Source organism: Sceloporus undulatus, chromosome 1 (genome assembly GCF_019175285.1).
Source record: "Sceloporus undulatus isolate JIND9_A2432 ecotype Alabama chromosome 1, SceUnd_v1.1, whole genome shotgun sequence".
Lineage (NCBI taxonomy): Eukaryota > Metazoa > Chordata > Lepidosauria > Squamata > Phrynosomatidae > Sceloporus > Sceloporus undulatus.
Genome location: NC_056522.1, coordinates 156,399,932 through 156,426,325, shown reverse-complemented (window position 1 = coordinate 156,426,325; position 26,394 = coordinate 156,399,932). Strand labels below are relative to the sequence as shown.

Below are 26,394 nucleotides of genomic sequence, written 5' to 3'. Positions count from 1 at the left end.
ACCTCTTCACCATGTCTACATTCCCCTCTCATTTGAATATTGACTGCACTCTGCACAGTCTGATACCTTGCAATTTCAAGAAATGGAAAATTTATCTGGAGGCCTTTATGAGAAGTGTTCCAGCTTACTACCATCCCATCCCAATGTTGTAAATTTCACCTGGAATGTCTTCTTCACTCAATCACACTGTGCCACCTTCTCTTCTAAGCCCAAATAAATGCAAATCAGGCAAGGCGGCATTCAGAGGAAAGCAACACAAAAAGAGTAAAGGATCCTAGAAGTAAATGCTGAAATCCTGTATGACTTGTTAACTTTACGTATACCTAGCAATGTAGTAGAGGTGCTAAGAAACCTCTTTACTGAATTGTGAAGATGTGTAATGAGACCTCAGCAAGTGTGCCCAATGTGGATTGGTGTCCACTGTACATCAGGACTAAAGTGATACACATCAGGATTGACCCATCTTTGTCCCATTGTTCATCGGCCCCACTGTGCATCAGGCACCCATGCACATTGGTCACTTTGCTGGGTCTGCTGCATTAGTAATGTAACAGAAGCACTCTCTGGATATGGCTGTTACACAACTGCACAATACTAATTCCCGTCAATGTATGAAGATGTAAGTTCCCAAAGGTCCCTTTCTGGCCAAAAGCTTTATGAAGAAAAAGAGTGCCTATAAAAAAATCAAAATAATTGTATGACAATGCTAAAGTACCAGCCTTTTTAAAAACTGCCAAAAATAAAAGAAAGGAGATGGTGGTAATTCTCTGTAGGTGTCAGTTTGCTAAGGGACCATCTCACATCAATGGTAACATTGCTCAGCAACAAGCCACAATGCAGTCTTATTTGCCAGTCTTGTGGGTGGATGATACTTTGCCAATTTTTTTTATTTTACTTTATCAAGGAACTGCAAATTAAACCTCAGAGTATCAGCATCCTCCTCAGTTATATATTTATGGGAAGAGCACAATGAGGGCATTGTCCAACCAAATGGGAATTCTTCCCCATCAATGAAATTTTCTTTCAGTCTCTGGATTTCTAGTATTGCAATAACTTAAAACTTTGGGTGGACATTTAGAGTCTTATCGCATGAAAAAACAAAGCGAAAATGGAGCTGGAGAGTAGCAGATTTCTCTGCATGATGCTGTAGTGCTTCATTTCTCTTTCCGTGGGAGATGGCTGCAAAAGTGATTTTTTTCTGGAAAAATCTGTACAACAAAAGACATGCTTTTATGACCGTATTGTGCAGAAAGAGACATGAAGCAAGATGACTGTATGTAGTAAGGCATGGAAAAAGCCACTATCTTGTGGATCAGTTTCCACTTTATCTTCTCATGAGATAAGACATTTAGAAATAAAGGTTTGAATCTTGTACCAGCTACTTAGCTAAAGATAATTGACTAAGCAATCTTTCCTGGCCCAACTCCACCATACCTGATGGAAACATCATTCACTTGTATGCCAATCATTGGCAGAATGGACCTCTTTCTCCCCATGGAGCTGATGCCTGGCAAAGTAGGTTGGGGCCAGACTTACAATTGTGGCTAAAATATCAAAATTTTGACTAAAGAGAATATCACATTACACTATTAACATCACTATTATTCTACTTTAACTGCTATGGCTGCCTCCTATAAAATCCTGGGATTTAGGGAGGAATCTTTGGAGAACTCTTAGGCCTCTCTAAACAACAAACCCCAGAATTCCACAGGAGACAGCCACAGCAGTTAGTGGAATAACAGTGCTACATCAGTGTAGTGTGATAGTGACCTAAGTAGCGATTGTTAATATGAAACAGTAATGGATAAGCAAATCTAGTGAGAGTAAGTGTGGTGTAGTGATTTGAGTGCTGGACTACGACTACAGAGACCAGAGTTTGAATCCCTACTCAGCCATGGAAACCCACTAGTGATTTTGGGCAAGTCACATTCTCTTAGCCACAAAGGAAGGCATAGGCAACCCTCTTCTGAACAAATCTTGTCAAGATAGACCGATGATAGGTTTGCTGTAGGGTTGTCATAAGTCAGAAACGACTTGAAGGTACACAGCAACAACAAAAACCAATCCAGGTAAAGGTTCTATATTCATGATTGCTACTTAGTCATGACTGTGACCCTATTGCCATGATTGCAACATCCCCCCACCCTAAACTAATTTACTGGGCATAACTTGACTAAAGAGAAGAATTCTGCCAGTGACTGGAACACAGGTGAATGATGCATCCATCAGGATTGGGGGGGGACAAGCCAGGACAGTATATTTAAATAGATAGTTGATATTCGGAATGTGAACATAGCAAATATAAGCATTCTAGGTGTGAAAAATTTTCAGTGGATCACTTTTCACAATGCTAGAAATTTGGGTACTAAAGGAAAATCCTTGGGGGGGGGGATTACTGCATCCTTGATTCCTCTTGCACCCCTTTCCTGTCTTGAATTAAAGGAATCAGTAGAGCACTGTTTTACCAGCATCCATCTATGGTTTAATGTGTTTGGAAAATGTGGAAGGAGTTACCATTCCACAAAGTGCACATTTCTTTAAAAGGAGGAATACTTAATATATACCTCATAATAAAAGAACCTAACTACCCTAAAGGCACTAGATCCTGTCTGATTTTGGAAGCTAAGCAGGGTCAGCTTTAGTTAGTACTTGGATGGGAGACTGCCAACAAATACCAGGTGCTGTAGGCTATATTTCTGAGGAAGGAACTGGCAAAACCACCTCTGAGGAATCCTTGCCTAAAAAAACCTTATGAAAAATTCATGGGGTCACCATGAGTCGACAGGCGACTTGAAGGCGCGCGCACACACACACATGTCTCATAATAATGAATCATTGCTGTTGAGTTTGCCGTGGAGCTGGAAAGGCTAAGCAGGTTACAAAAATGGTAATTATCACTCATGTGTAACTCCACTGAGATTGAACCTTTATAGTGAAAAGTAGAAGACTTATTAGAAAAAAAATGACATGAAACAAAGGACAGCTAAATTTAGGATTTAATTGAGAATGAATTCTTATCCGTGAAATATGTAAAACCTCTCAAGGCAGGGATAGCTCATTACCTGCTGAACTGAAAGCAAAGAAAAAGCTCAGAACTATTGTTGTTGTGACAGCTGATGCTACTACTACTAGTAGTAGTACAGAGACTGTTACTATATAAGCTGGTCAGTGTGTACAGAAATCTAGATTTCTACCCCAGAAAACATTGCTGTCTGAAGAACAGAGTATCATCACCTTCTCCAAGAATACAGAAGACTGGTCCCTTTCACACTATACCACTGCCATACCATTATTCCACTTTCACTGCCACAATAGCATCCAGTGGAATTGCAGGTTTCTTGTTTGGTGCGGTACTTGAACTTTCAGACAGAGAATGCTAAATGCCCCTGCAAATCCCAGGATGTCATGGGATGTTGCCATGGCAATTAAAGTGGAATTTTAATGGTATAACTGTATAGTGTGAAAGGATCCTTGATCTAAAAGGTAACAGCAGGGGCACAGAGTGCAGGGATGCTGCTTTCTTTAACAACAGATACTGTAACATTTTGCCTCTATGGCATACATTAGATGTAAAAGCCACACAAAGTTTTATTTTTATGAACAATGAACCCATGACCAAGATCTATGATTCCTCTTAGATTCTGATATGAAGACCATCTGTGGCAAAATTATAGGACATTTTGATGAGACTACCCCATGTCTGCCAGTCAAATATTGAGTTTAACATTCATTGCACATGAATACATAATTCTGCTGAAAATGTCTCTAAGGCTTCAAAAAGCAAATTATTGGGACTCATGCACTGTTTATAAGGAGGCTTAGGGATTTCAGCCAGAATTGGGCAGACATTGCAATGAGTTTCTGCAGTGTGCTCATATTGCCATGACCAAATGTTTATAGTGGGAATGGGTACAAATAGCCAGACGACTCTCTCAAAATATTCATATGAAGCAGTGATGGAAAACTCAGGAAACCTAGTATCAGAGCTCCCAGTGGAATCTAAGCTGCTATTTACACAGCTCTCGCATATCTGGGCACACGCTGATCTCCACCATGGGAACAAATAATGTCAAGTGTACCTTAGGACTTAAATGCAAATGTCTTAGGATGGCTGCTTCTCTGCCCTGTTTATGACTGGGAATAAGCTTCAACAAGTCTGAATGTTTAAAACTCCACTGAGAGCCAAGCTGAAATTACAGATTGTAATGTCATCCACCTGGTAATGCCCTAATTGTAATGACTGAGAAGCCGTCTTTAGATATTCTAAATGTATGCAGAGAAAAATAAAACCTGATTAATTCATTGGCTTTTTCACTATTTCACCCCACTCACTAAATTGCTCAATCAGTACTGAAGTTAAAAGTTTTTAGTGAATTGTGTTGTGTGCCCTCAAGTTATTTCTGACTTATGTTGACCCTAAGGCCAGCTTGTAGGAGAATTCTTCTTACATGCTGAGAGACATGGTCGCCTTCATGCACACATGAAGGCAATTGTCTTTCACTGGGAGAGTTTCCTACTTGTTAATCTGGCACTTCCTCTGAAGGAGAAAACAAGTTAACTATTCCAAGTACAGTACATAGATCCAAAGGTCGAGACACAGATGATTAATCAGCCACGATATATTCTTCCTACCTGCTTGCTGCCTATAAAATCAAGGTTCAAGCTGTCAATTGAATTGGCCAAGTGTCAATTGAATTGTCCAAGGAACCATTAAATTGTACATACCAGATGACAGCTGTCTTTGTCTGATTTCTTTACACCAGCTGATCCTAAGAGGTTTTCTTAGCAGGATTTATTCAGAGGAAGTTGACTTTTACCTTTCTTTGTGGCTGAGAAGGTGCAACTTGCCTAAGGTTGCCCAATGACTTTCCAAGGCCGAGTGGGGAATTGAACCTTGCTCTTCAGTGTCCTGTTTCCCTTCTCACTTTCTTCTCGCTTGTCTTTTTCTCTTCGCCCTCCCATTCTGCTTTTCACCCATTCCTTTTTAATTATGCAATTAGGGTAGAATGGCTTCAGAGAAGAGTTGGCTTGTTAGACATCTGAGCATGTACATGTTTATGGTTAGGCTACCATTTACCTATAAAGCTTTACATATGTTCGTGATATTAATAACAGAGGACTATATCCACTTGCTAAAGCCCTTCTCTATATACAACCTGATGGTGAGCTATCACATGTATATTTTATGTAGCATCCTGAGACTCTCTTCTTATGGAGACTAGCCAATTTCTCTCTCTCTCTCTCTCTCTCTCTTTTTAAAGAGAGTGAGGCAGGCATTTTTTTAAAAAATAGTAGACTGATTTATTAGTTCTTACATTTCATAATTATTATTATCTAAATGTGATTTGACGATGCATTTTAGTATATTATACAGGTCTTGTTAGCTCCTCTCACTAGCCTGCCTCCTTCTATTTTTAAAGAAGGAAAGACGAATGAATGCAATAAGAAATAAAAATAAATGCAAAACTGGAGAATGTGAAATTGTGTTTCTGCTGTGGAAGCTTAAAGTGCCATGGAAGCTTAAAATGAACATTCTTCCCAACTGATAACATCAACACAGTAGTTACATACACTGTTAATTCACTAATAGAGAGTGTAGTTCTATGGCTAAGCTCATCATCACTGGTTTTGAACTGCTAGCTACTTTTATGGCAATTGATTTTTAAACCATGCGCTAAAATGTAAGACTTTAGGAGGGTCTTAGAAGCAGCTTGAAAGCCAGCATGGGGTAGTGGTTTGAGCTTTGGACTCTGACTCTGGGACATAAGAGTCAATGCTAAGCCATGAAACCCACTGGGTGACCTTGGGCAAGACACACTCAGAAGGGAATGTCTCCTTTGAAGAAACATGTCAAGAAAACCCCATGATAAGTTCACCTTAGGGTTGTCATGAGTTGGAAGTGACTTGAAGGCACACAAGAACAACAACAACCAGCTCTAGTGAAGGACCTGGGAAGAAGATTTAAGCAATATACAGGCAGAACTCTTTTTATGCACAGAGGAAGAAACTTCCAAGAAGTGTGATATATTCATTTGATACATAAACATATCAGAGAAGAAATACTGAAAGGACACTTTAAGAAAAGCCTTCATATAAATGAGAATGAAATAATAATGTTTAAAGAAATTCCTGGAAGAATGCTGAAAAAATGCTTAGGGTATAAACTCCTGGTGGAGGTGCTCAGAAAAAAAAGATATAACCTTTTGTAGGATAGATTGAGTACCAGAGGGTTTGATAACCATTCATGTAGGTGAAAAATGTACAACAAACTCTTTGGAGAGAGCGAGAGATCTGTTTGAAATGTTGAAGGAAGAGGCTTCCTTCAACAAGGAAAAAGACCTTTAAGGAATTGAGAAGCTGTTTAAGAAGAAATAATAATAATGATAAAATAAGGTATGTTAATAAAACAACTAAGATGAATCCGTAAATAATTTCATGGAATGGAAATGGAAAAAATCTGGCATTAAACCCCCACCCTCCACCCAAATAGCCAATTACTTGTCTTCAAGACACTCATATTAGAAAAAGAACTGTAAACTTTTTTGGAACAGAATTATGAACATAGAGTTTGTGCCGGCAAACAATAATAAGAGAAATTGAGTTGTCTTTTATATAAATCAAACCTAAATTTACAACCAACATTGATTTTGAAGATGGACAAGGCAGAATATGTCTAACTTAATAAAGAGTATGGAGATTCTACCCATTTTTTTCCCTAGACAATAATCCTATCACTATCTCCTTGAAAATGGAGCAAACACAGTTTAGATGGAGATTCAATTAATATCTATTTCTGAAGGCAGAAATATTACAGTAATGTAAACAAGAATTGAGGGGGGAAATTGAACTTTAAGGGTACAGACGACACAATAGTTTGGGATGCAGGCTGAGAGGACAATTTATAAAGTTTAGCTCCAGAGTGGAAAAAGAAAGAGAAGCTAAAAAGAAAGAGTGACTCAACAGACAAAATACAGAATTTGAAGGGAAAACAGAAGGGTGTTTTTTTAATACAGGAGACTTAACAAACATTTAGGTTACTCCAATAGTTTTCCTGTTTCTAGTGCAAAAAAAAAAAAAACATTAAAAAATGAACATCAAACTACAATAAAACAGAACTTTCAATTCAGACATAAACCTAGGAAGTGCTTTCCTGTAAACTGAGATAGGAAAGGATACAGAAAAATGTCACAAAGATCACAAAAGGAGATCAAGTTATAATGGGTAATTTGTAAGTATTAACATCATTTGAGGAATACTGAGGCAACTTATAATATGGAAGAATATTTGGAAAAACTCCAATTGGACAAATTATGCTTGGAACAAAAGCAGTTTGAAAGGGCCTATGACAACTATGGAAATTATTGAAGCAATTAAAAAGATTAAAACTGGCAATGCACTAGGCCCAGTTGGACTATCTGCAGCATAATGTGAAGATGAGCTACTTCAGCCATTAAAAAATGGCGCGTAGTGAGTTATTAGAAAAAGGACAGATGCCAGAATCTTGGAGAAATGCTTATATTACAGTGATTGATAAAGAAAATATAGATGAGACATCTACAAAGAATTATAGACCTGTGTGTATATATATGTGTCTTAAAGTTGCCTGATGAGTTATGGGACCCCATGAATTTCATAGAGATTTCTTAGGGAAGGAATAATCAAAGGTATCTCACTACTAAATAATGACTGTAAGATATTTACTACTATTATGGCAAACAGATCGAGCAATCATATTTCTCAGAATATCCATGGGTATCAGAGTGGGTTTCCCCCAAAAAAACAATTAAGAAATAATGTAAGATCTGTTCTTAACATTATTGAATTCTTTGAACATCATAATGACGAATAGGTTATTCATTGTAAGAATCAATGGAGTGTCTTTTTGGCCAAAAAGAGCTTGGGAAGCAGGCTGAAAAATAGGGCAATTCTCTTTGGTCTGGCCAACTTCCAAAAACAGTTAATATTCCTGTGGAAAGTTTATGAATAAAATCCAAATGTCAGTGGACTGCACTTCAGTTCAATGTGTAGTGTTTGCCTGCTCCCAAATCTTGTACATTTCAGTTCTGTTCAGATGATAAGAGTTCCTTTCTTACCCTTGCAAGTACATGCTCAATAGTTAAAGACCATTATTTTCTGTATTCCACTTCTTCCAAAAACTGCAAATCAACTGCAATTATTTATCTTTGGGCAAAACCAAAACAACAACAATAACAATTTACTGTATGTATTGTTCTCATCCTTCTGAGTATTGTACAGACATTAGCTAATTAGCCACTTTTATTCCAATGAAGCATAAATATCTTTTCATTATTTGTAGTTCTGACACATTTTTGTTAGGGCATAAAGCTATTTACTTGCAAATTTACGATGTACTTTGGGATAGTCAGGAATGATTTTTTAAAAAGCCTGCTCTGAGTTGACAACTGCTAGATACTGTAATGAATCTAGGGAATGGACGGCTTCCTTCTGTAGCTCTTTCATTATTTTGGTATGGAAGAAGAATACTTTTTTCCATAATGCATTCAGTTTTGCAGTCTGCTCTGAGTACGGAAAAACCTCATAATGTCACTCAGTGGATTATATGAGCAGCGGCACTGTGTGCATATGACAGAAAGAGCTAGGAAATGGGCTTGTTTGCACTGCTGTGTAATACATAAACATGATTGCCAATGGTTAACATCCTCCTGCTGGGCATTTCATGCTACACTGTATGCATGTCATGTCACGTTAGAATGAACGCTTAGAGCAGCCAAAGAACAGGAAAGGGCAATGTTACACCCACAAATCGATGCAACAAAATAGGCACCAGTGTACTTTTTTGAAGACTAATTCATAACAACCAGTTTGGGGTCAGACAATCACAAAAAATGTTCCCCTCAACATTTCATGTGGGGTCCTCCCTACAGGGAAAAAGCATGTCACCATGAACAGACGCTAAGAAGCCAGCATTCTACACATCATGGTGGATGGAAACTCCCAAATAACTCTTCCCTCAATTATATGTGTGGTGAGAGGAGGGAACATTTTAGCTGATACTGTTCTTGGCCAAAGGGGGGCAAGGGTTGGAGAAATAACATCTACACAGGCCAAGAGGTGATGATTTGTAATGTTATAACCTTAGCCTAGTACAATGCTTCTTAAGCTATCTGCACCCAGTAGGTTCTTTCCCCCCCGTAACATGCCAGGGAATGTTGTTGTGCCTGTTGGCTACTATTTCTTTTTTCCAGGACACTTGCCGCAAGCTTACAGCCAATTGCTTTCAACCAACATAGGTTCACTGACCACCACTTTGATTACCACTGGGGTAATACTACTGGAGGGGAGTAACATGTTCATGTTGGGGATATGCAAGTTGCTTCTATTTAATTTTCAGCGGGTGGACAAAGCTACCAAACTTCGTTACAGGTTGCTGGAAAAGCTAATGGAAAATATGCTACAGGAATAAGATTTTCAACCGTTGCACCCACTTTCCCATGTTGCACTGAAGATAAGCGTATGCAGCTCTGCTGATTTTTTTTGCACTTTCTTGCTAGGAACCTATCTATTTGGGGAAATAACAAGAAGGAGTACCAACTGCACTAACTGATCCAGAATGGGTTAATACATACTACTCTGAACTATATCCAGGAGTATCCATGTTAGCCATTTAGCAAATTCAATCAAAAATTCATCAAATTAAGAACAATTGACTAAGAACAGAATTAACTAAGAATAGAAACAGCAAAATGCACGCCTATGACTAACATCTTCATTTTTTCCCTCCTGTTTAGTTTGCAACACCTTGCCTGATGAAGCAGCCAGTGAAACTTTGAAAGCTTGCAACATGTATATTGTGCATTTTGGTTGGCCAATAGAGGTATCACTGTTTGGTGGATTTTTGATTGAATCCTCTGAACTACCAATGACTAACATTCCAGATTGATAATTATGCAAAAATTAATCCTCATCCTTGTTTTCAGTAATTATAATAATATTTCTATTACTTGCTTGATGTTAACAATTCAAGGGCATAATGTTCATGGTTATTTCAAGATGCAGTCTTTTTACCTATCATGGGTGACTCTATAAAACTCCATGCATTTGTCTGAGGTACATATGACTGCAACACTCCAGCAGCACGCCCAGCTTCATTTACTCCACCAAACACATAGATCTTCCCGCCACACACTGTGGCAGCTGCAGAATGCACAGCCTTTGGCAAAGGTGCAACCGTCTCCCATTGATTGGTGATTGTGTCATACCTAAAACACAAAGACAGATAAATAAACATAGATGCATCACTAACTGATGGTCAGGAAAGCATCTCTTCAGACATGCATTACAAAGCAGCCAACACATCAGGAATGGGCAACATGTGGCCCTCCAATAGTTGTAGGGCTGCAAATCCCAAGAGCATTATTATTATTATTATTATTATTATTATTATTATTTATTATTATTATTATTATTAACCATAACTAATCTCCTGCAGCGATGGAGGAAGGGAGAGAAGTTTATTTTTTAATATTTTACTATATAGGCTTGCATTCATGGACTATCTTGCTTTTATTAATTACATGTAAACTATTCTGGAATTATTATTTCTTTGGTTGAGGATTTTAAAAAAACATTTTATAAACAAATGAAGCCAATTCTCTACATATGCTTCTCAAGCCTAGAAAATGCCCAGGGTTCAAAAATGCAGGAGACCTTTGACAATTCGACTTTTGCTAATTACTTTCTGTTAATTATAACAGACTGAGAATTGTTCTTGCAAATCACTGCAGTGATACCCAGCAGCAACTGAAGGCAGGCAAGAGTTAATGTGCTCAAATTGTTTTGGTTGAAGATCAGCTGATCCTCAGACATAATGCAACATGATAGCTCTCCTTGCCCCACTTAGCTAGACATTAAATGTTCATGTTGGGGATGTGCAAGTTGCCTCTATTTAATTTTCAGCGGGTGGACAAAGCTACCACACTTCGTTACAGGTTGCTGGAAAAGCTAATGGAAAATGTGCTGCAGGAATAAGATTTTCAACCGTTGCATCCATTTTCCCATGTTGCACAAAAGATAAGAGTATGCATTAGAGCGCTAAATTAGTTTCTAAGGCCATTGATATCAGATTTAATTAAGCCATTGACCATAAAGATGTACAGTTAATAAACCATAGATGAAGATTCATTTTAGACAATGTCACTGGTTCAGACACCTATTTTTTAAGCTAACATGGCAGCGATCCAAATAACTCCAGCAGAATGAGTCTGGGAGACAGTAAAAAATGATATGGTTGTTAGGCTTCAATATTTCCATGGAACGGCAGCATATCCAGTTAAATAGTAGATTCATGAACCCAACACTTGGAACAATAGATTACAAGAATAAAATTATGACACACATACACACACTTGCCCACATTTATTACTTAATGACATAAGAGTATTGCATGAACATTGTTTTCACGCATGAGTTATGTTTTTTTCCTGTATGAACTTTTTATTGTTAATAAATTTTTAGACTCATAAACATTTTAGGTTTACAAATTTTAACAACATTTTTGATGATGACCTAACCTGCCAGAGTAAAAAAGGAATAGTGTGTGTGTGTGTGTGTGTGTGTGGGGGGGGGGAATGCAGAAGATGAAAGGCAGAGAATAAAAAATGAATGCTAAGGAAGATTTATTAACATCCACAGTTTTGGTAAATACATTTGCATGATCTAATAGCAAAAGCAGTTGTGAACAGAATAAGAGAACTACTCATGGTGGAAATGCATATGTAATTAAATACAAAAAATGATAAACAAGAAAGAACATGTGAAATACATTTGGAGAATGACTTTGCAGATTGCCGGAAGAAAACAACCCCGATCTCAATGGGGAAATATAAATTAGCCAACTGGCACTCTCTGGGCGCAAGCTGTGTTTTACAATTTTTATTCCAAGAACAGGGTTTCTGGATTTATATTTGGACACTGCAATTTCAAATGTAGAGATTTCTTGATCCACTCCACACTACAAATATGTGCAAAGAGAAGCAGTAACATTTCTGAGACATTTGCCCCTCTCCAAATATGGGAGAATGTCTTGTGGATGTGTGTTGGGTCAGCATAGGAGGTTCCCTGGCTATTCATAAAGTCTGATTATAAAGGTCTTTCCTGGGCACCAGTTCACTCCATGCATATGAGGAAGTATACCAAGTGTACAAAAGCCTCAGCCATATTGGCCAATAGTTTGGGATTCTGGGAGCTGAAGTCCAAAATCCCTTAAAGAGGACAGTTTGGAGATTAGTGCTCTAGGCTTCAAGTCTCCTGGTCCATGCCCCCCCCCCCCACAAGATGAGGACAGAATAGCTGATTTACTTGAGAGGGATGCTGTAAGATTTTCACCAAGACCTTGTTCATGAAGTACTGTGACTATTCTACATACAAATACATAAATAATAATAAAAGTAAACATACCCATGTGACTTATCTGCTTGATGAAAGGTATGGTTCAGAGTAATTTTTAAAATGTAAATTTATATTAGAATTCAGAGACATAGTCACATTAGTCTGGGATATGAGTATGCAAAGGGATCTTGTAGCACCTTTGAGACTAAGGAGTTTATCACACTGAGGTTATTGGAGCTAAGATCAGGGGTGAGTGTGGGTCGAACAATGCGAATTGACGTTATAACGTGAATGTTTTATCACACCTGGTTGCCCTTCCACTGCCCTTCTGAATCGAGGGGGAATCGAATCCAAGGCAAGTCACATGATGCGGATTCAGGCAAAGCGGAGTGAGTGCAAATTGTATTTTCACACCGGTGCATACCATGGGGATTCAACGATTCGAATTGGGACCCTTGCACATGCTCAATGGAGCTCTGAAGGCATCCTGAACCTTTGCACTTCTGGGGTGAAGAAGGGAGCCTGGCTCCACTTTCACGGGAATGACAGCTTCCCTTTTCTTCCTCCCTTCTAGTTTCCCATCCCTGGCAGCCAAACTCAATGGGTCCTCCGTGTCAGAGCCCCCATCCATTTCAGCCTCATCTACATCTATCCTCTTGTCATTCTCCTCATCTATTCCATCTACTGTACATCTTTCCTTCCCTTTGTAACAGTTGCCTTCTCTTAGGTTGCATCCACACTGGGGAGATAATCTTATTATTATTATGGGAGTTGGAGTTTGTTGTGGGGTCTTTGGCTCGAGGCTATGGAATTCTGGGAGTTCCATCTCTCCCTCCAGCCTCCTGTTTCATTACCTTCACATCTGTCATCTGGATTGAAAGCTCTTTCCTCTGCATCTGCATTAGGAAATAATCCGGTTTGACTTCCCTTTAACTGTCCTGGCTCAGTGCTATGGAATTCTGGGAACTGCAGTGTCCTGAGACATTGAGCCTTCTCTGCCAGAGAGGTCTGGTGCCTCAGCAAACTAATATTTTAGTTTATTAAATTATTAAATTAAAGTATAATTAAATTATTATTGTTATTATTATTAATAATATTATTTTTAAAATTAATTAATTATTAATATTATTATTTTAAAATAATAAATTATTATTATTTTTAAAACATATTATTATTATTATTATTATTATTGGAGTTGGAGTTTGTTGTGTGGTCCTTGGCTTGAGGCTATGGAATTCTGGGAGTACCATCTCTCCCTCCTGCCTCCTGTTTCTTTCCCTTCAGATCTGTCATCTGGATCTAGCCTCCATCACTAGCCTCATGTGAATGATAGGGAATGTCACCTATCTCTAAATACCCTCTGCTTCATCCGAATGTATCACCCACTGGCAAAATTATTATTGTTGCTGTTATTATTATTTTGCAGTGAAAGAATTTTAATAATAATAATAATAATAATAATAATAATAAATTTCTTTCACTGCAAATTAATCAGTGTAGAAACTGGAGTTATACTTGGAAGTAAACCTTGCCTCCACCTTGGCCCCACTTTGGAGGACATCCTGCCCCCCACCCCAAAGAGTCTTACAGAAACTTTACTAACCCCACTCTCTCTCTCTCTTTGCCCCCCTCTTTTCCCTTTCTCCTCACCAGCATGTCTCCTGCCCACGTTAAAACGTGAAGGCACTCATTCAGGGGGGAGCACCGGAAGCAAATGGGGCAAAATTGCAGCACGGCATCATGGGAAATTTGCAACCCGGGGGTTTTGCAGTGGTGTACCAGAGCACAAGCAAACTGGCATTCCACACCAGACCAATACGCATTGAATTCGAAGCGAGCCTCAATGCAAATCCTGTCAACTCACTTATTTAGTGAACTCTCCAAAATGAGGAGCCAGTAAGGATTCAGTTCGGAAGCCCTGTGGAAGACCCACAGGAGGGGCTCCCATTGAAAGCAACCAGGTGTGAAAATAATGAACGTTATGACGTGAATTCGCATCGCTCAATCCGCACTCACCCTGGTTCTGCCTAAGTGAGCAAAATATGTTGTACCATCTGAGGAAATAGACCAAGTCTATGAAAGCTTTTCCTACAATGTTTTTGCTCATTTAGTCTCAAATGTACTACAAGAGCAGCACTTTAGATGCCTTTACGAAGGCACTTAAGACGGATCTCTTCTGGCAGGCTTATCCATCCGACCTTTTATAGGAGATCTTTAAGATAAAATGCTTCACTTCTGTTTATGATGTATGTTTTCTAAATGTTTTAGCTATTTTATTGAATTAATAATAATGTCAGTGTTTTATTGATTATATTTTATATCTGTACTGTGTTAATTTGTTGATGTAATCCCACTTCGATCTGCAGGGAGAGGTGGGAAAATACAAATAAAATTATTATTATTATTAATTTCCTTTGCATACATTTACATTCGTTACTGAGACTCATTTGCAGGTGTTCCACGAAACTAATGTTCAATGTGCATCACAAAAGTTGGGGCATTTTGAAAAAATAAATTCTATGTATAGCATCTGAAATAATGCTATTTTCTTATATAATTGTCTCTGAAAGTTGTTGCATGAACAGAAGGGCCTTACCTCTCCACATGATCAACATTGCCTGATACACTAAGGCCTCCAATGGTATAAATTTTCCCATCATACACCAAGCTGTTGTGTCGACATCTTGGAACTGTCATTCGGGAAACCAGATTCCAGTTGTCAAGTAGCGACATGTAACACCAGACATCAGAGAGTGTGACTCCGGACTCCATGCCACCTGCTCCCAGGATGTGGAAGAGGAAAAAAAAGTTTATTTGAGTTGATGCAAAAGAACTCTTTGTACATATTGTATAATATAAGAAGAGCTATTACACTGTGGCCTATCAGTTGCCTACAGAAGATCCCCAGTAGGATATGAATGCAACTACTGTACATCCTCTTTTTCTTGCACTTCCCAGTAACTGAATACAGAGAATACTATCTCTAATACTGTAGTTGATATATAGCTGTCCTGACTAGTAGGCATTGATAGTGCCATTGATTGATTTATCTAATTCCCCTTTAAACCATGAATCCCATATTTTGCACTGTGTTAAGAAGTACTTCCTCTTTTCTGGCTTGATTCACCCATTATTTAGCTTCAGAGGATGACCCCACAGTATTCAGAGGATAATTCCACTGAGTTCTAATATTATGAAAGGGTGCATCTACACTGTAGAAATAATACAGATTGCCATCACTTTAATAGCCATTGTTCCATCCTACAGAGCTCTGGGATTTACAGTTTTGCGAGGCACCAGCACACTTTGGCAGAAAAGACTAAAGACCTTGTAAAACTACAGATCCTGGGATTCAACAGAACGGAGCTACAGCACTTAAAGTGGTATCAAACTGCATTATTTCTACAGTGCAAATGTACTCCAAGAGTGAGAAAAGCTTCTCCCTGTTTACTTTTATTACATAGTGCATAATTTTATACTGCTCTGTCATGGTTCCCTTACTAGCCTTTTTCCTAAGTTAAACAGACCAAACTGTTGTAACTTTTCTCTGTAAAGGAAGTTCTTCCAGCCTCTTGGATAATTATGGTTGTCCTTTTCTGCAACACAAACCAGTTGCAATAGAAGAACATCTTCCAATGACACTTGACTAATTAAAATAAATCACTCTCAGTTGCAGCATCTGTTTAGAGATGATGCAGATAGTTGTCATTTATTCATGCATCTCAAAGGGCTCTTTTTAAAAAATGCTGTCATGATGTCAGACTAGGCAGGATGTTTGCATATGGGACACTGCTGGGATAGCATTCATGAATAACCAGCACTCTATTCAGTTACAAATGGGACTGGTAGGAACCAACAAGCAGTTTCCCAGAAAATCATGTGACTGGAAGTCTTAAGTGCCATACTGCCTAGACAATGAATGGTAAGGAAAATAAAAATAAAGGGGCCCTTCCAAAACCATCTGGAAGTTAATCTAGACACAAAATACAATAACCAAGCATTTCCTCTAAGGTTCTCATCACACATTATAATTTTTAGGTGCACATTTAAAAACTGCAGCTGACACCGTGTCGAGCAGTTCTGAACGTGTAAGCTAGACTGATGCATTCATAACTACTCATGCTCATGGTCATGACATTATTGCTACAATCACAAATGGCCCCCTCAGCTTACTGTAACATCAAGTATCCACACTGAGCAATGGAGATCTGTTCTGCTGGCTACTGGGGTGCTGCAGGATGAAGTTTTTAGCTTCCTTCCACCAGTGAAATGTGGTGCAACAATCAGACGAAGATTGCTGATAGGAGGGGGCTGGTAACGGCATTCTGCTGCACCCTGTGCTTCATTGCTCAATGTGGTTGTTGGCTGTTAGGTATGTTTGGGGGGTTTGCATCAAGAAATTAGATAGATTGTTAAGCATTCTTAATTATGTCCATGATGTAGCATTCAAGTGGCCTTCAGATATTTCAAACAGGCACACATGTCAAGAGAACAGCGATTGATAGCAGCTTCCCCTCTGTATACTTGCTGAAACAGCTTCGCTGGATGCCGGTTTGTTTTGGGGCACATTTTGGTTGGTGTTGATTATGACTTATAAAGCCCTAGATGGCCCTGTAGTCCAAACTGTTTGGCAGACCATATCTCCCTCTATGAGCTGGCACAGGCTCTGAGATCTTCAGGAGAGGCCCTTCTCTCAGTCCTACCACCTTTGCAATAATGGTTGGTAGGGATGTGAGAGAGGGCCTTTTCAGTGGCTGCTCCTAGACTCTGGAACTCCCTTTCCAAGGAGGCCACAATGGCCCCCTCTTTGTTGTCCTTTTGTCATCAGTCTAAGACATTTTTATTCAGCCAGGTTTTTAAACAGAAAACCCTTAAACAGGTTGGAGGTGTAGTACTGTTTTAATTGTACTGTTTTTAAGTGTTTTTATCTTTTAAAACTGTATTTTATTCTTTTAATGAGAGATGTGTTTTAATACTGTAATGGTTTAATTCTATTTTAATGTTCAGTTTTGTATGTTTTTAATTGCCTTGTTCTTTTAAATTGATGAATCCCAATTTTAGGAAAATTGTGGTGATGATGATGATAATTGTGATGTCCTGCCAGGACTGATTGAATTTTCCCCTGCATTTTGTCTTCACAATAATAGATATCGAACTCTGATTTGTTGCTGCACGATGTGCAGAACTGCCCTATGCTGTGCACCTAGGCATTAAAAATGGGAGGTATTCCTAATGTTTAATATCGCATTTTAGATACTGCTATAATTACTGTATTTAAATATTTTAAAACAATAGTATTTTACCCAATGTTTGTGTACAAACATTGCACAAGTGTGCACAATCCATCTTTATCTTCCCTGCCACATCCAATAGACCCCTGTAATCCCACAACCCATGTCAAGGTGGCTTGATATCCCCCCACCCAATTTTGGGCAATTCCCTGCTTGCACTGAATTCCTGTAAGACAGACTGCAACCCTACCTACATGTTTGGGATGTCTTCTCTCTCTACAAAGGTTTTTGTGGATACATGAAATTGCAAGTGGGAGGAGGGGAAGAGAAAGCTCAGTCAGAAGCAGTCTTCCATGCACACAACCACTGGATACAACCTGCAATGCAGCTGTTGTTATATATCAGTAGTAGTACAGCTTGATTCTTCCTTATCTGAAATATTTGGGAACAGAAGTGCTTTGGATTTTGGAATATTTACCCAAGTCTAATCATAACATTCATTTGTGTTTCGTATATACCTCTTAGACCCATAGCCTGCAGATAATTTTATACATAATATTTTTTTAAATATTAAAAACAAAGTTTGTGTATACAGAACCACCAGAAAGCAAAGGTGTCACTATTTCAGCTATCCATGACAAAGGTTTTGGATTTCGGAATTACAAATAAGGAATACTCAACCTGTACTATTACTGCAAGTAGTAGTAGTAATAGTAAGTACTAGTGGTGGTGGTGGTAGATTCAAAACTTGTGAATTATATTCTCTACCAGTGCACTCATGTCTATATGTATAATAGAACATAAAATAAAATCTATAAAAGGAAAAGCAGATCTAGCACAAGTTGGTGAAGTGACATTTTTCCATTCTCTAGTTAAAAGTCAGGGAGAAGAGTTTGCTCAGTTTCACGAGAATTAACAAGAGGGTTACAGTTCATTTTCAACAAGAGATTTCAAAAAATGAACAAGCATGAACTATCTTGTAAGCAAATATGGTAAGTGTAGGTCAGGTATGCAGCAGTTCAGTCAAACTGACTCTAGATGCAGCAACCCCTCATTTAGATCCAGTGCCAGCCAATGTTTTACACTCTGTTGCAATTGCAAGGGGAAGCTCTTCACACGCCTGACGGGGTGCCAAACCTATCCTTTGCACGTTACAAGTGCTGAATGCACTGGGGAGGAAATCTGAGCTGATGTGAAATGGAAAGTGATAAAAGCAAGAAATTCTTTCCCAGGCAAGCTGGCATACATTCATCATGTGGCCTGTCACAGGAGACTGTTTTAGATAGACAATGTGCTTCTCTCTCCAGTTCTTGCTATTCACCTGAGAGGTAGACATTGTCTCCAGCGCTCACCACACTGAAAAACTCCCGGTCATAGAAGGGCAGGCTGGCCAAGGGGTACCACTTATTGTTTTGAGGATTGAAGCATGTTACTGCTGTTAAGGCTCGTTGGTTCATTCCAATCATCTGGCGACCTCCAACTAGGACTATTACTTCAGCGACACCTAGGATGTAAATTAATGAGAATAAATGTTTCTTAAACCTTTGCTTTTATCTCCCTTTCCCTTTCCTTCTTTTGAGTTCTCTCACTATTTCTCTCTTTCACAAATGCACTCAGCTCCATAATATGGAACTTTCTATTAGACAGGCACTTGCAAAGCTTCTTCTGTTAAGTTTGATTATTTGCTCATTATGTTTATACACTTATTACACTTTGAACAAGCTATACATGGGAACATGTGGTCAAATACATTTCTTTCTTTCTGGTCAAACAGTAGATAATGCATGGCACCTTTTCTAATTAAAACAGAATAATGGACAAATGAGGAATAGGTTTGGAAAGGAAAGAGGTTTTTCAAGCATTCCCCTTTGCCTGACAGTTATGTCCTTTTTATATTTCAAGAATAGCTAAAAAAAGAGCCCATAGGGATATGAAGTGAATGTTCATGAGATCAGTTTTATACTGAAAGCTAAATATTCTTAAATTAATACTACACACACACACAGTTTCTCATCAGTCCTAATAACAGATTTAAAAGAAACAAGAGTGTTCTCATAACCACATTTGCTCAGAAGTACATCTCACTGGATTCAGTGGGGCTTACTTGGTAACAAAGGTTTTCTTGGACTGCAGCCTTAAATTTCATTCCTAAACTAATACGCTACAGAGTACACTATAATGAACACATTCAGAATTTTCCCCAATAATCTGCACAGGGTTATACTATAAAAGAACGAATTGTGTTTTAATAGACAACTAAGCCATGCAAAATTACAGAATGAAGACTTTTAGATGTCCATACAATATAAGACACACTGTGCCTTCCTAAACTCTGTTATCACAATTTTGTCTTACATAATCTCACAATTGTGTTTTACACAATTTTCCTTCACTTTTTTTTAAAAAAGCTGCTTTCCAGACTTACTTTGTTACAAAAACTAAAAGGAATTATGAACATTTTCCAAAGCTGTGGTTTATCATATATCATTTGGTAGGCAAATGCCTATTCACTGCATCTTCTATGCATGCTATGCGTGCCTTGCATAGCTTTCCCATTTCAGATATCAGTGGTACTGAAAAGTGGTGCAGTATACAATGTGAAGTGAAAATATGTTGGCAATAAGATTGTTTTCAGGGGGAAAAATGGCAAGGAAAACTCATCACCTATGCCATATCTAATGTGATTATAATAAATGACCTCAAGAGGGCATTGCACATACTGTGATATTCACAAAGGATTTAAAGATCCTCTGTGAGTACATGAACAGTTCCACATAATTGGACTTCGACCTACAAGAATAATCACTCCCTTCCCCTTATCCCTGGAAAATTACTTTTGCCTAATCAACAAGCTTCTGAAAATGGTTTGCATTACACCTACAATTTTATCTGCAAACATTAAATAGGCACTTTTCAGAAATACTTTTGCCCGATAAACCATTAGTCACCCCAGCTAAAGAGTTGAAGCGTGGGTTGTTATTGAAAATCCTGTGTATTTCATCTTTTTGAAATTTTCCCTGATTAGATACTGTCTCCACAAACTGAAAAGGACGCAACTTGACATATAATTTTATATAGTACATGCATCAATAGCAATTTCTTGGCGTTTTGATTTTGCTAGCTAGGATGAAGCAACTTGGAAAGGCTTTCTGTATTTCTTCCACATATACCTAAATTTGATACAGGAATTCATGCTATCTTCTAATGTAATCGGTGCAGAGAAAAGTTTCAGTATTTCTGTGGTAAAAATTGACTTGTATGCCTTCATATTCCCCAGGTGGTAAGTATGGCATGTTAATTTAAGCTATTCTTTCTTTCTTTATTTTCAGTATTTCTATCCTGCCTTTCTATAAAAATATATATTCAAGGCAGTAAAGAGATAAGAACAGAAATTAAAATAATATTTCAAGATTATAAAGATTCCAATAACTGTAAAGCAGAATATTAAAAAAACAGGGCAAGAAAAGCAGCAATCAGAAATACATCTTTAAAGCTTGCTGAAAAAATGTGATTCGCCCCCCAAAAAAGGGCACACAGAACACGACCCTCTGTACCCCGAGCCAAAGGATATTAAGAAGCTGGGTGCACTGACCTCGGAATTGCCATTTAACGTTAATGATGTAAAGGTGTTCTCCATCATACTTAAACTTAGCAGGCTAGCCCAGTGGGCATAGGGCAAGCTATGTTCTGTTCACAGGCTTGTCTTCAAACACCTCACTAGCTTTTGTTCCATGCTCTAGTGTCACTATCTATGCCAACAAATTCTTCAGTGAAAGAACTGCAGCACCAGGATGCATCTTGGAAGCAAACGAATGTACATGTGATGCCAGTTGAAGTGTGCCATCTGATCTAGCTGCCTTCTGCCTATTTGCTTGGACAGAGGCATTTTCCAACATTGTTGTGTGCGATTAAGATGAGACAAGCCAGTAACAATCAAGGTGGTGAACCATCAACCAGGCCAGTAACCACCAGGGAATGGCCAAGGTGTAATGGGTGTAGACTGGTATCATCATCCAGCATTTATTACCTGAGGCAACTACCGTAGCTTATTGTGCCCACAAATAGGGCTAGCCTTATAAAAGTGTTGCTATCATATATAGATTAATTCACTTTTCTTGATTTGTTGATTCTTAGAAGTTGTTACATCATAATAAAGTTATGTAATATACAAGTTACATGGCCTACAATCCAAAATGTATTCTATGATGTAGGGATTTTCAGAGCAGTTCAATACCAACAAATTTATGTTTGAAGGAGAAGGCTAATAAGGTTTTGCTTTAGCTAATTTGGAAAAATACTTGCTTGGATTTCTATAGAATTGTGTGTCTAGGAACTTTTCCTCCAAAATAAAATAAAATGAGTTATACCAGCTTTTGTTTTCCTCCCTGGCACTTAAGGGTTAAGGCCTTCCAATAGCAAGGAGTCTGGGATTAGTGTGCTGGAAGGCCAGTTTTAAAGCCTAGTCTGGGAAGATAATGTACAGTACTATCTGGCCAGGAATGTTAGTTGAATGGAATTTCACTGTGGTACATGTGCAATGTAACCTGACAAGTTCTGTATCAGATTCTACACATACCAAACTCAGGCCCCCCATTCTGTTCAGATTCAGGCTGTGGGACAAAATGCATTTCTTTCAGTAAAGTTGGATCCTTGATTCACCAAGCCTGCTTTTCTAAGTTCTCCCGGAGTTACTTAGGAAGAAAATTCCCCTACAGTTTACATGTAAGCAATGCACACATAGCATTCTCATACCCTGATTGTACTGAATTACTATGAAAAGAAGCCCAGTTTGTGACAGAAAACCAGCTGGTGGGATCTTATCACTTGATTTGTGGTGATGAATGCTCTCTCGCTCTACCTGGGGAGTGGGGGGGGGGGAGAAATCAGTGTCAGAGCCTGAAACAGAACTGCAGGGTACCTGATTGCCCAATCTGCTACTCTGACTGTATCTTGGAAGTGGCACAGAGAGAGTAAAAAGGAAGTCATCTAAGAATCCATTCATATGCAACCTGTAAACAACCTGAAACCTGTCCCATCAATAGCTGCAAAAAAATGACAAATCTCCTAGTTTGAGCTTTGAAGCCTTGCTGTGCTTTACCTGCTGATAGCCTGGGACGGGTTCTAGGAGTCTGCATCTCTTGTCGGGCATGTGGCAGCATGTGATAACGCTTTGCTTCATTCACCAGATCCCGGCAGGCCTCTGAAGACTTTATCAACTCTTCATTGTCAACAACGTTTAGGAGATAACTGGGATGGATGAAGGGTAGGCGGACCACTGCCAGCAACTCAGCGGCATACTGCAAAGGAACACATTGCAAGAGTCATACTTAACACAACTGGATTCTCAGGGACTCCACAATTCTTTCTTCTCCTTTCTATTACATGAGACAGCATGACATTTAAAGCAACCCCACCTTCAACTTTCATTAACAGCATCTGAATGTATTCTCCTTTCTGTCCCCCAAAAGACAGGTACAGTTCAGATGAGAGCAATACATTCTTAGAAAGAAAGAAAGAAAGAAAGAAAGAAAGAAAGAAAGAAAGAAAGAAAGAAATCTCTGTCTGTATACACATGCTCTGACGGGGGAAAATATAATATTCCAAAGATAGCACTTCTTGTTCTACAATCTTGGACAGAAATATTTCACACTAAAAATGGATGGTAAATTTATGCTGAATTTGCACACCTTACACTTAGGAGACCTACTATAATCATCCCAGTTTCCTCGGTTAACCTTGAAATTTAAGACTGGCTGCTTGGTTTCAAATAAACAGCTATTCGGGTAGCATTTTAAATGTCAAAAAAGTTTATGTTTATAGAACATCTAAGGTGAATGCCTGAATAATAGCAGTGGTTTTGATAAAGCCACGGGGTTTGTTCACTTGGCAAAACAAATGTGTTCTTCTAGGTTTTGCTAGAAGTCAAACTCCAGGAGCTAATAATCAAATGCAGATGGCATATCTCCATCTCTCTGCATAAATAAAATAAACTTTATAGTACAAAGGACATTTAAATAGCTGAAAACATCCATCATCCGTCAAGGCTGAACAGAAAGCAAAAGCACAACAGAGAGAAAATTGCATGTTATAAAATGAAAAATTCCTGCAATGATTTATTTTTGTAACTGTTCATTCTCCTAAATATCACAGACTGCCTCTGAGCAAAAAGACTCAGCATTTGGAGAATGTGCTGGCAGAAGGAGAAGAGAGGGAAAAAGTGGAAGGTTTGTACAAATGAGGAAACGTGATTAAGGAGAGACACAGTTTCATCACTAGGACAATGAATTGATACTCCAAAAACGGCAATGTTCTCTAAGGGCTTCAAAGCTGCCAACCAAGCTCCTGTAATCTGTAGGCAACTGTGAACGAACATCCACTATTAGTTAGAATTCCTTCCTTAGCTAACTGTTCTTGCTTAAAGAAAGAGAGAATGGCCTCAACAGAAAGAATGAAGGCAGTTAAATGCAAAAGATGAAACACTTGCAAAGAGTGAAAATTAGAATTATACCTAAAGCTGTAAACATGCATAATTCTAGCTCACTAGGTGGCGGTTAAAGAATTTGACCATGTTAGACGTGTTCAGCAGTTATGTGGCTGTAATCCGTAGCCACAATCAATCAAATGTAATCAAAAATCACTGGGAATTCTTCCTTTTCAGGACCTTTACCTCTCCATCTCCTGAGCTTCAACTGATTAAAAACAAAGTAAAAAAAAAAATCCTACTAATATATTGGGCTCAGACAGAAAGAAGATTGTTGGCTGCCTTTTTAGAAAGCTCTCCCTTCATTTAACAAGCTGGGAGAGAGAGAAAAATAGCAAAGGCCTGTTACAGACTGCCAAAATAAAGCTGCTTCGGGTCTCTTTGGAGGTATGCTATTTAAGTGATGCATGGGTCCTAAGAGTCCGGAGGTCGCGCCAAAGCCACACTCCATTCCTAAGGATTGGAGTGCAGCTTTGGAGTGGCTTTTGGACTCTTAGGACTCATGCATCATTGAAATACCATACCTCCAAAGTGACTCGAAGCAGCTTTATTTTGGCCTGTCTGTAACAGGCCAAAGACTTTTTAAAAGACTCTTTCTCAGTCTTTAAGGAAAAGCACGTGCGGGTGTGCCACTAAACCTTCTGAAATCTTAAGTTTAATTATTTCTCCAACTATTAAATTGGAAATTAACCTGTAGGAAAGAGGAGAATGTCAGCATATCAATAAATAAATAAATAGGCAAAGGAGAGAATTATTATGAGTTTTATTTGCCATTTTTGATCAATGACCATTCAAGTTAAAACATTGCTTTCAGTTTATACACACACAAACTTGTACACAACTCAAATACTTATTATCAATGTGTGGTATAAAAATGGTACTGATGTTTCTGTTGTTTGTGTGGAGGATAAACCCCCAACAACAACAACAACAACAACAATAATAGGAGATGGAAAGCCTTAGACATATGGCAGTGGGTGGCAAAGCTTGGATTTCTAGAGGCTGCTTTTCTCTCAAGAAGGTTGGGGGCGTTTAATCTTGCAGCATTTTCAACCAAGTTGAGGTAATATTCCTCAAGGAAACAGCATAACAAGAGATTAGGAAGGGGTGTGGGTGATATATGTCATGGCTCACAATTTGTCCTGTATGAATGGTGGTAACTCTTGCTCAGAGGTAGCCTGCAAGGAATTTAAATGATAGAACATTTGAGGTTTGGCAGCCCACTAGACAGAACATGCTATAAGCTCATGAAGAAATAAAAAGTCATTGGCTGCAAAAGCTATATAAAAGAGATGAAAAAATAAATGGCACATGGAACAAAGAGCATATACAAAGATGAACCCCAAATTCTTGAAAGCAAGGCAGAAGCTGCAATAAGAGAAACTGGGAAAAAATAAGTCACCCTAAACTGATGATATTCCAATTGAATTGCTATAAGCCACACAGGCAGAATCAACTCTAGCGTTAACTAATATATGTCGACAGTTACGGAAAACAAAATGGTAGCTAGCAGACTGGAAGTGATCAATATACATCTTTATCCATAAAAAAGGAGACACAGAATACTGCAGCAACTTTTGGACCATAGCATTAATTTTCCACATAAGTAAAATTATGCTCAAATTTCTGCAGCATAGACTCTAATCATACATGGAGAGAGAAATCCCGGAGGTGCAAGAGAGGTTCAGGAAAGGTAGAGGCACTAAGGACCACATCACAAACATAAAATGGCAAATTGAACATACCAAGGAATTCCAGAAAAGAAAATCAGTATATGCTTTATAGACTATAGCAAAGCATTTGATTGTATATATGATGAAACGCTATGGGTGGCTCTTAAGGACATGGCAGTGCTACTGCATCTGATAGTCTTGATGAGAAATCTGTATTTAGGACAAGATGCTGCTGTCAGAACAGAACATGGAGAAACAGAATGGTTCCCAATTGGCAAAGGGGTCAGACAAGGCTGAATACGATCACCCTATTTGTTCGATGTGTACAAAGAAAATATAATATGGATAGCAGGTTTAAACTCGGAAGGTGGAGTGAAGATAGGAGGAAGGAATATGAACAATCTAAGGTATGCAGATGACACCATACAATTAGCAGAAAGCATCACAGACCTGGAACAACTACTAAGGAAGATCAGAGAAGAAAGTGCAGCTTACTGCTGAACATAAAGAAAACAAAAATAATGAACACAGAGAATCTATGTAAATTCAACACAGATAATGGGGAACTCGAAATAGTCAAAGATTTCCTGTACCATGCACCAAACTTGGATCAGACCAAGACTGAAATCAAGAAATAAGA

At 38.5% G+C, this 26,394-nt stretch overlaps 1 protein-coding gene across 1 annotated transcript in view; it reads right to left on the bottom strand.

Moving 5' to 3' along the window:
* The window catches only part of KLHL29 (kelch like family member 29), a 401,354-nt gene that overhangs the window by 24,211 nt on the left and 350,749 nt on the right, over nt 1–26,394 (bottom strand). Inside the window, exons 9-12 of the mRNA XM_042440747.1 lie at nt 22,699–22,897; nt 18,922–19,104; nt 14,966–15,146; nt 10,048–10,241 (exon numbers count right to left, since the gene is read on the bottom strand). Coding sequence (XP_042296681.1) covers nt 10,048–10,241; nt 14,966–15,146; nt 18,922–19,104; nt 22,699–22,897 — 757 coding nt within the window. The remainder of the gene's footprint in view (nt 1–10,047; nt 10,242–14,965; nt 15,147–18,921; nt 19,105–22,698; nt 22,898–26,394) is intronic.